A 10,612-nucleotide genomic window follows, 5' to 3' on the forward strand; every position below is an offset into this window, starting at 1 on the left:
ACTACACTTTAAACTGCACGACTATCTGTCGTCTAGACATAATGGGAACGCGCCCTAAGAGGGAACATAGCTCAATATCGTTTATTTATTTCAACACACTAATAATTAAATATAAGCTACTTTACAGATAAGTTTATTAACAGATGGGAAATAAACTAACAACGGGAGATAGAAAAGTCTGTAGCTCAGCAGGATGGCAGTCTGTTTCTCAGTGCCGCTGAATATTGAGAATATTCTTCTACTGCCGGGCATGTTCGAAAAAAGAGCTAACACACTTATTATTCCTGTTCTACGAATTCCAGCAAACTAAATATTATTCCACAAAATCATGAAATACTCTATAGTATTACATAAAGACCACTATCCACACACAACTACACTACAACGCCTACCTACATGGTTTGTATTTGTATATTTAAATATTTTCAAATTTGGGGAAAGTTTTAAATCTCTACCTAGAGATTTAAAACTTTACGCAACGCAACCTGAAATCGCAAAACCACATTCTCTGTTGACATGTCAGCCAAACTGGGGTCTAACCATCGTGCTTGAAAGCAAGTTGGAAGTTCATAATGGAATGTTAATAAATATTATTCAGACATTTCTTTTTGAATTTTAGACTCATTCAAGTTAGAAGGTTAGGGGGCGGGAAGCACGGTGTGATCAAAAATCATTACATTGCTACAATATTCTTACATCTAACACGCTACTTAAATGAACGACATCAATAACATACGTGCTGCTTTAATTTACTGCATTGGATTTGGATTTGCTATACATACACAAATAATTTTCAAGGTTTTGCAGACTAACGATATGTATTTAGTGGTGTGAAATGAACATTTTGTTGATTTACTTTGATAAAAATGACGTTTCGTTTTAACGCACTGAAGCGATAATAAACAGTACTACAGTCCCATTTGCCCTTACTGTCTCGAACCTTTTTTAAAATTTAAAAGTAATAACAAATATCTAAATAATAAGTAAAAGTAACACAAAAAATAATAATTCCAATAAAATTCTCAAGGCTATATTATTATTTATTTCTATTTATTCAGTTGATTGGACAGGTTCTATTATACCCAAAACCCGGAACTGACGTTGAGATTTGTGTCCTATAACATAATAATTCGCACAGGCGGTGTCGACAGCGACTGTTCCAACGTCGACAGTCCGGAGCGTTTTAATGGAAGGACAACAGTTGAAACTGCTCGGAGGAAGACACGTGCTGGCGAGGATACTTCGCCCCGCACAGCCTCCGCACCCACCGCACCCACCGCCCTCATAAGCCTTGCTCTAGCTGCAGGAATAAGGTAACTTAACAAATCATACTCTGGAGCGGTAGCTGTAGTAAATATTTCCAATGTCAAAGGACCGTTTTTTGTAGCACTTTAATAAAACCTTGAATAACTATTAATTAAAGATGAAAATAAGAATGGTTTGCAAGAGCTCCGTTTCTTCGTCTTCCTGTCGCCCTACAGTCACTGAATGAAGAGATTTCACTCTCACAAACAGCGAAATAAGCTCGTATCATTTTATCGTGGTACTAATAAGAGACGAGAATGTAGCATGATTTTCGCATCAGACCGGTGCTTATGAAATTTACCACTGCTCCACTCTAGAAGTTAAGGCAACTTTATTGCAAACGTTTCTGCAGCTACGTAATAATTATGGCTTTATTTATTAAGAAGTAAGGACTAAGTACTAATTATGAAGAAGTAAGGACTATGGCGTTTCTTCTACCAAACCGGTTAGTCATCTTGCCCACTATGTATCTTTTTAAATTTCAATTGTATCAATGGTATCAGAGGGTATTCTTTTTTGTTTGGCCTTGTACCATCACTATAAGAATCTATATAATCTTCGACTATTTTCAAAGGATTAGTAGAGACGGGGAAAAGTAATGTTTTGAAATTGGTTGTATAATTGGTTCTATAATAGCACTTCCATAAGTTCAGTGAGATGAAGTGTTTCGTTTCTAATCTACATCACTACTAATCTTTATCTATCAGGTATGACTTCAAAATTATTTGTAACTGTTTCTCCCTCTTATATTTCCTACTACGAAAAAACTTGTTGGAAAACATAACAATACAAATAATTGTGCCTTTTAAATAAATATAAAGCAATATAGCGCCAGCAAAATACTAAAGAAAACAAGAAACAGAGTGCCTTTTGTTTATTGTTACCTCACAAGGCCAAATAATTGGTTTGAAATAGATTACATATTTGTTTTTGCAAAATATTTGTAAATAATATGTAAATAAAGTTTTTTAAATAGTTAGTAAAAACCGCGGATCACGTAGCTTACACGATTTAAATACCGGTGTGGTAGTTCTATTGTAAAGAAACATTTATTTACTTATATGTAATTAGTCCGACGGGCTAGAAAGTAAAAAGAAATCGCGTAAGTGGTATTTAAATTCTTTTAAGTTTCGTGAAATGCGTGAGAAAGCAATAAGTAAAATATTTTAATTTCAATTTTGACATGTTCTTGTGAACTTTTGTTTTGTATTTAGTTGTATAAATGTAGCAATGTTTATGTGTAAAAGGACCAGTATTTTATTTTGGAATGATTCTCACGTGAGAATACAATTAGAGATTATTATTTGTCTCAATTTTAGTATGTTAACAAGTTACTGATTTGTTAATTTCAAATCAATTTAGTAAACGTTATTTTTTCTATACTAATAAAAATGTATTTATGCAGTTTGACCTTAAAAAGGATTTATTGTTCTTTCGAGCATCCTATTTATTTATTTGTATATGTGAAATAAAAGATGTTTATTTTACTGAGCAACTCTCAAAGTTATCTTTTTATTGTACTGATAATTTTAACATATTTGTTTCATTTTAATTAAGTAGTTTAAGTGTATGAAATATAAATAGGTATCTTTCTGGAACTTGATTTTTATTTGCATTCTTAACACTAAAAAAAATCGTTGGCGATGTTATTATATTTGACAGGTACAAGGATAAAAGACGTAACTCGATTTAGGATTTAATACTATAATAATCGTTGTCAATGGAGCTATTAAAACTGCATTGACTAGGTGGGAAAACATAATTTATTTCAATACCTTATATACATGGTGTGTATACAGCAAACAATAAAACACATTGCTTAATGTATCTTGACTATATCGACACAAAAGCCAAAATTGTAACAAACTTAATACCTGTAGTTTGTATGAGATACAGTGTGCGAATCTTTATTTGATATAAAATGTTGCTAGCACATATTGTTAATGAACTAATTATAATATGGTGTTATTCATTCATATGCGTATATTTAAATGGTGATGGTATGTATGTAAATGGTACATTTAATTAACAAGGCGACACTTTTCTGTATCGTGTTTGTAATCTTAGCATTGTCTGCACAAGTGAAGATCCAGCTTTCAGATAAAAAGCATCTATGTAACATACTAATTAAACGTGGAAATGTATTAATTTATCACGCTAACTTAAGCATATCCAGCAGATGATCTTCGAGGCGATCTTGCTGACAAGCGATGGCTTCAGATGAAGTAATGATCCCTTAAATCCCCCTTTTACATTCACTCTTCTCCGTTGCTAGAATCTGTTGATATTTATTTATTTATTAGAATAATTTCTTCGTGTTTATATTCATATACTGCTTACACCGTACCTGTATTTCTATTGGTTAAGTTGCATTATTATTTATGTCGCCATGTTAATAAAGGGATGGGGAAAACAGCAGTACACGATACTACTGAGGTATCACATTTGAATTTAAATTAACGCTATCCCTTTCACCCCAATTATAATTAAAACAGTCAATCCATAAACGCCAAGTGAATTTTTAAATATAGTGTCGTTATGTATAAAAAGCACTGTAGTTTGTTTGGTTTAAATACGTAATGCCATCTTTCGTCATTTGGCTCTTAAACTATGAAGGTAGAGGGTTCCCAATCGACATAAAATGGCAAAATTTTTATTAAATTAATTTTGTTTCTTTGGCTCAACTTAAACCTATTATACGGTGCGGCATATCTTCCAATAAAGCCTATATTGGAGTTCTGTAAATTTTGCGATTACGTCATTATAACAAAAAAAAAACGTTAACAAACTTCACTTAACGTTTATTACCTAGTTAGAGTTCGCACCGTAGGGATCTCGTTATGAATTAATGCAAAAACATTCCCTCTAAGTGTGATATGGTTTTTGCATTCGACTGGAGTATTTTTTTAATGATAATAAGTGATGGGACAAACAGGTCGTGCGTCTGATGTTAAACGACACGCCTGTCCATAACAGTTGCAGTGCCACTCGGAGCTTTAAATCGCAAAGATCTGAGGTGCATTACCTCTGCACCCATCACCCTGAGACGTAAGTTGAAAAGTCCCATGTGCCTGTAATTTCCCCAGCCCCTTACCCTTCAAAACCGGAACGCAGTAATGCTCACATTACTGCTTGGCGGCAGAAATAGGTAAGGTGGCAGTTCCTTCTTCCTTCTTCTTCCCGAGAGGAACTCTTTCACAAGGAGCTCTACTGCTACTGAAATTCCTTTTAGCACCACATTAAAAGCTCCAGTTTTTGCTTCGGCAACATTATATTTTAAAGATGCCTATCCTTAAGCTACTACATTAAACGGCCCGCCTTGGTATTCATTACCTTAGAGTTCACCACGATGCACTCTCTAACTATATGGTACGACTTATATACTGTATGTAATGTAATGCTTAATTAAGCAAAACATTGTTATATGACTACGACATATTAGCTGTACATTGATTTTATATTAAGTACATATATATCATAATGATTAACATCGAAATATGGGCACGCAAAAATAATTCTCGGGCTTTATATTAAGTGACTAGTGCCGTTATATTAAAAAGAAAATATTATAAGACTATTCAAATACTACCAAATGGAATCATAAAATAATTTAAACAATCCTATATCAGTCTTATATCTATACACAAATAAAGACAATGACTAGTTAACACAGAACATTACAACATAAAGTATAAAATGTATAATTGAATTGTATTAAGATAAATGTGACATTGAAATACATCAAGATTTGATATTTATCCTAACCTAACGTTTAGACTACACAAAAATAAATACGCTTAAGTAGATTTTTATACCACAGGTTTTTTTATAATACTGACGAGTCTACATTGAACTTTCAGAGATATGATATAGCATGGAATGCTACTTTAAAGGGGAATTTTACATAAATGTGGTCAAGGAATATAAAATACAAATAGCAAAAATACACTAGGTTAATTTTTATAGGTTTATAATATAACTCAACATTTCTAAAGACGGCCATAAACGGCCCGGGAAATTACAGATCCTCGCACGGCCCATTTTGGCGTGTCGGTGTTACCACGGACAGTCCTCTTGCCTTAGTGCGCGGGCGCTAGCTCGTGCGAGACGATCGATAATACTACGCATCGTGGGAAGCTGCCATACGTGACATAAAGAGGCCAATCACATTTTGAAACTATTGTAATGAACGGAATATACGCTTGTATATTCTTTGTTTTAACTAGCAAGCTCATGATTATTCTATTCTAATATCATTTCGATTGCAAGGACGTTTAATACGAATATATATATATATATATGATAACAAAAATATTTTAGCGTATTTGGCATTCGACATGTGTGTTACCTAATTATAGTCGAATATCTAAGTGTGGTTACAAAATATACTAATATCGTATCTCTGAACTGAGAATTCCTAGGCGCGCGTACAGAGTGCGGCATGTTAAATCATACTTGATATAATACAAAGAATAGGCACTGAAATGTGAAGTATGATTGGTTAGATTAGAAGGCGAATACAAGCAGCCCTTGTGCGCAGTGTCCGACTTATCATACGGCGAATAAATTATTACAAGGTGCCACGAATGCACATCACTCGCGGTTTTGTTAGGGTTTTTTTTCTTCAAACCCTTGTAGGTTATAAAAGCTTTTTAGGGAAGTGATCTAAGTACTCTAAACATTATTTATTCAAAAACTTTAATCAGCATAATGTAGAAGATCTTAAAACGACACGGTGGTACGGAGCTTGTACAAACAAATTAGGGTACATTCTTTCATGATAGTGCAAGCTTCTTTATTCAGCTTACAAGAGACATTTGCATTAGAAGTGTGGGAGCAAAAGCCGTGGGGCTGTTCTTGCTTACTCGTCTGCATCGTCAGGATTCTCTGCAGTCAGCAAGTTCGTATTATCGTCGGCTTGCAGATCGGCTGTCAACTTCTGGAAGAAAGGGCATGTAAGTGTGTTGGTGTATTACATATAAATTACACATTGTGCTTCGAAACGGTGCAATACAATTTTATGACCGTATTTTATATCAACAATTTATATAGTTAACAACAATCAAGTTTACAAGACTAATTTTTAACACTTATTACTAAAGTTGTGGTTTAAACTGGCTATTACAAGTATTATTTATTTGTTACACACATACCTATAGAGCCAGTTTTATATAATTTTTTTATTAAAAATAAATATATTTTTAATGAAAAGCAAATTATTATATTCAAATTTGAAAATTTCTGTTTGTCCTGTTTAGAATCGCGCCAATCCACAGACTTTTTCATGGTACCAAGTTAAGGGACCAGCGAATCGTGCAGTGCAGTAGTTGGAGTGCCACTCGGAGCTTTAACTCGAAAAATTTGAGGGGCACTGCCACTGCGTCCGTCACCACGAGATAGTAGACAAGTCATATGTGCCTGTAATTTCACTAGCACCCTTGCCCTTTAAAAGCGGAACACAGTAATGTTTACATTACCGTTTTGCGGCAGAAATAGATAAGGTGGTAGTACTTCCTTGGACGAACTCTTTCGTAAGGAGCTCTACTGCTACAAAAGTATCGGTAAAATATTATATAGTACCTATACTGTATTGTAACGGGCTGGCTTCCGCAACGCGACGTCGTAGCACTTATTTTGCGTGTGAAAAACATTGGAAAACATACATCATACTACATATAAGCTTTATACAAGAAGCTTACCCCAATTTGTGCTGAGGCGACGTGCGACCTTTTGCGCCGTCGCACTGCTAGCGCTAACAGTAACACCAATCCGATGGACGATAAGGCTGCCACCAACAATGGCAACAGTAGGTTGTCGCCCGGAGAGTAGCCCTGCGTACAAAATTAAGATTAGGCCGCGTTGCGTTAATCCAGGCTATAAATTAAATAGCTGTATGCCAAAATCTTATTCCGTTAGTTACTGCTCCATAAATCATCTAAACTTTCAGCCAGGACCATGGACCTGAACTCTTTGAGGAGATTCATACCCAACCACAGACTGTGTACCCAACCGTAGGATGTATGTAGATAATTATGTCGATAGGTATATAAAGTAAGACTTGATTTTGTTCGTGTTAAACTTAATCGGTGTCATGTAGTTTCTCAGAGTTAAAGAAGAATACATTTTGTCAATCACTCGCGTATAAGTCTATTATTTCAGCTATAAATCTTTTATTTCAGCTCGCTTATTTCAGCAACTTATAATTTTTTTGTTTCAAACAATGAAATTATTAATTTCCACAAAAATGAGACTTAAAACACTTTCCGCATTATTTTCACTTATTTACTTTGCAGGTAGAATTAAAATAATATTTTTGCAAGGCAATGTTGAGTATGATTAATAATAATTTTATTAAGTGGCTATTATATTAGAGTCGCAAATATATATTTTTGTCATCATTATTAGCCCACAGTAATCTGGTTCTGCTGGTTACGGCCTCTCCTACGACGCGCAACGGTGGCCAGTATTGAACTACACGCACTCAATTCCACTTTAAATTATCTATGTACTATGTACACGTTTCTAGTTGCTTAAGTAGTTGGACTTAGTAATAGTATATTTGCCGAAATTTAATTTGTGTCATTGTAACTCTTCCTTGTATTATTAGGTGGGTTTAGTGGTGCTACATAACTCGGTCCTTTGTAAATATTTACTTTTCAAAATCGTAGGTAGTCGTCGATTTTGCTTAATAAAAGTAACATTTTGTTCAGTTTATCCGATGAAAACTTACCAGGTTTTTCTTGTTTTAATATCCAGTAGTCAAATAGGAACTCTTTTGATAATACCTACTTCAAAAATCATATTGTCCTTAAAATTTGTTTGTGTTATAAGATTTTACATGAGTAATAATATAAATAGAGCACACATAAAGTAATAATAGTGGATAGTAAATTATCTCCTTTAGGTTTTACAGATATAAAACAATCGCAGTTGATACCTAGTGGCTTTAACAACCACGCTGAAGTACAGGTTGCGTCGCGTCGTTACTCGTTCCTAGTACAGTTACCATAAAAGAAGTCTTATATTATGTAAGCCTCTATTGGTAACAGTTTTCGTAATCAAAGATTTATTTTCCTATCAGTTTTCATAATTTATATGTTGTTAGTCGATATTACGACGTCCGCAGCAGTCACGCAATTTACAAACGCTATGAATTAAATGTTACATAGATGTTGCAAAAGTTATTTAACGTGTTGTATCCATTGTACTCACCGTCCATTGGAAGTAAGAAGATGTATCGACGAACGGCCACCGTGCTCCGTACCAGGCACCGTCGCCTGCCTTCAACACTGTCACTTCATCAGAATCACTAGGCGCTGCTAAGTCTGGTTTCAAAGGAGGCAACGAAAACACTTCGTCTACTTCTAGAGATTCCTTGAATTCATCATCATCATCAACGGACAACAGAGTATCCTTCAAATTCTTTAATTTCGAGTTCTCCGTAATAGAAAGTTCAGTGGTAACAGATCGCGATGTAGTCGTAGCCTTAGTAGTAATTAGTACATCTTCAAACACTTTCTTGTTTAATTGTTGTGGAATTTGTGGTCGTAAGTATGGAATTCGTGAATACTGCCGGAAAGCATTCCGAATTGTTATGGGTTCTTGCTTCACTGTTGGCCTTATTATAATGTCTTCCCATGGTTTTGCGGACATGTAGTGGTCTAACAATCGTATGCTACCGGATGGTGTGCCGATCAGAGGTATTTTCTCGTTGTCCTCGGTTGGAACCGGCTGTTTGGTCGTGGAAGATGTGGAGCTCTTCCACGATCTCAGTGCCGGCATAGTCCATGGCGGCGTAGTCGGTCTGTCACTGGTGACGCTCGTCGCTGTTGTGGTTGTAGTAGTACTAGATGTCGTCGTCGATCTTGTGTCCGTTTTTGCTTCCGTAGTTAATAAATTGTCAATAGTGATTTTAAGCTCCTTCTTGCGAGACTTCAACATCTCCCGTCCCGTCGGAGTTAAAGGCGAATTAGTGATGATTTCGTGGCTATCTTGATGGTTTTTTCGTGTGTATAGAGGTCCGTTCATAACGTAGAGTGGCACCGCTGCTAAAGCAAGCGCCACTATTATACCAAATAATACCAATAAAACATATTTAACGGTGGATCTTCTGCGAGATCGCCGTACGTGTATAGACGGGCTATAGTCTCGCCCTTTGCCTTTCAGTCCACTGTTGTTGAGCACTTCCTCTGTTTGCGGAAGAATGGTGTACTGGAGGCTGTTTTCTCCGTGTCGCACTGTCTTGTACATTTTGGTAACCTCTAAATTCACTTAAACAAACACTACGTATTGTGGCGCGTTATTATATCACATGCTCGTATTTTGACTTGGTGGCAAGTCGAAGTTGGCGGTGCGACTTACAGACGTGGAGACGTCGCTGACCGTGGTGCTTTGTGTAGCGTTGTGGCCCGACGACGGAGGATCGGGCCCAAGGACGCATGCGCCACAACATTGAGCGGCTGCGCGCTCCTATACGCTATGACTATAGCCCAAGCTTTGAGGTTATGGCTCCAAGCCGGCTTTCTTCTACATCACACCGCTTGACAATAACAATAACAATACACAGACTCGCTAACTATCATACCTCTTAGTAAAGAGCGTTTTGCTTCTCCATCTATTACGCTTGAAAATATTATACATAATATGTATTTTTTTGTAAGAAAAAATATTGCAGTAGCGTCGGGGTAAATTTATTTGGGGTCCAATGTAATAAATAATCCATTCGTTGCCGATAGACATCAGTCGTGCAATCTGAGACGACCTAATATTTTTTAATAATTAAGTAGTTGTACGTTTTTGTATTATGTTTATTTATTATTGGTAGCTTTCGGGTTACCGATTACATTATATATTCGCACTTACACTTAAAATGAAACTGCTTTTGAACGGGAAACGTCGAACTACTAAATGTTGTACTTACCAGTTTAGTCATTGTGGAGTTTCTGGCAAATTAACTAGAGTAAATTTAGTGATTCATTTGTGCATTCATAGGGCTTCTTTGCGGGGTGCATGACTCAGACTTCCCTTGTAACCCTTGAAATCCCGGAACCCTGTTTTTATTTGCATCAGTAAAATAACTTAAAACCTGAGTTTCCTTAGGGTGTACAATAGCTACCGCAGCTGTGTACACACTTTGTTTGTAGTGCATCTGCAATTAACTCTGTGATTGTAGAATTAGATTTAAGTGAGTCAAATGTTCTTTAAATGATCCAGTGACCACTGAGGCTTATAGTGCTTAATTAATCTGGGCATTATATCAGAGGTCGTATTTTCCAGTACCGGAATCGAATTTTTGTATCTGTATACG

The 10,612-nt window shown here is 35.8% G+C and overlaps 2 protein-coding genes across 5 annotated transcripts in view; one reads left to right on the forward strand and one right to left on the reverse strand.

The window, feature by feature from the left end:
* The window catches only part of LOC113238186 (nuclear factor related to kappa-B-binding protein), an 18,036-nt gene extending 15,277 nt beyond the window's left edge, over window positions 1-2,759 (forward strand). For all 3 annotated transcript variants that reach the window (XM_026474952.1, XM_026474954.1, XM_026474953.1), the window contains one exon: window positions 1,139-2,759. In XM_026474952.1, coding sequence (XP_026330737.1) covers window positions 1,139-1,288 — 150 coding nt within the window. In that variant the 3' untranslated portion in view covers window positions 1,289-2,759. The remainder of the gene's footprint in view (window positions 1-1,138) is intronic.
* Window positions 2,760-4,362: 1,603 nt separating this feature from the next.
* LOC113238152 lies at window positions 4,363-9,711 on the reverse strand. 2 transcript variants are annotated; one of them, XM_026474901.1, is made up of 3 exons: window positions 8,518-9,711; window positions 7,005-7,136; window positions 4,363-6,241 (listed from the first exon to the last, which is right to left on the reverse strand). In XM_026474901.1, exons 1-3 carry the CDS (start codon window positions 9,553-9,555, stop codon window positions 6,167-6,169), a joined length of 1,245 nt encoding a protein of 414 aa, XP_026330686.1. In that variant the 5' UTR covers window positions 9,556-9,711; the 3' UTR covers window positions 4,363-6,166. The 2 variants fall into 2 exon arrangements, with proteins under 2 accessions (XP_026330686.1, XP_026330685.1); XM_026474900.1 differs by having other exon boundaries at window positions 4,363-6,244.
* Between the last annotated feature and the right edge of the window lie 901 nt (window positions 9,712-10,612).

This window comes from Hyposmocoma kahamanoa, unplaced genomic scaffold (genome assembly GCF_003589595.1).
Source record: "Hyposmocoma kahamanoa isolate Upper Pololo Valley unplaced genomic scaffold, ASM358959v1 95, whole genome shotgun sequence".
Classification (NCBI taxonomy): domain Eukaryota; kingdom Metazoa; phylum Arthropoda; class Insecta; order Lepidoptera; family Cosmopterigidae; genus Hyposmocoma; species Hyposmocoma kahamanoa.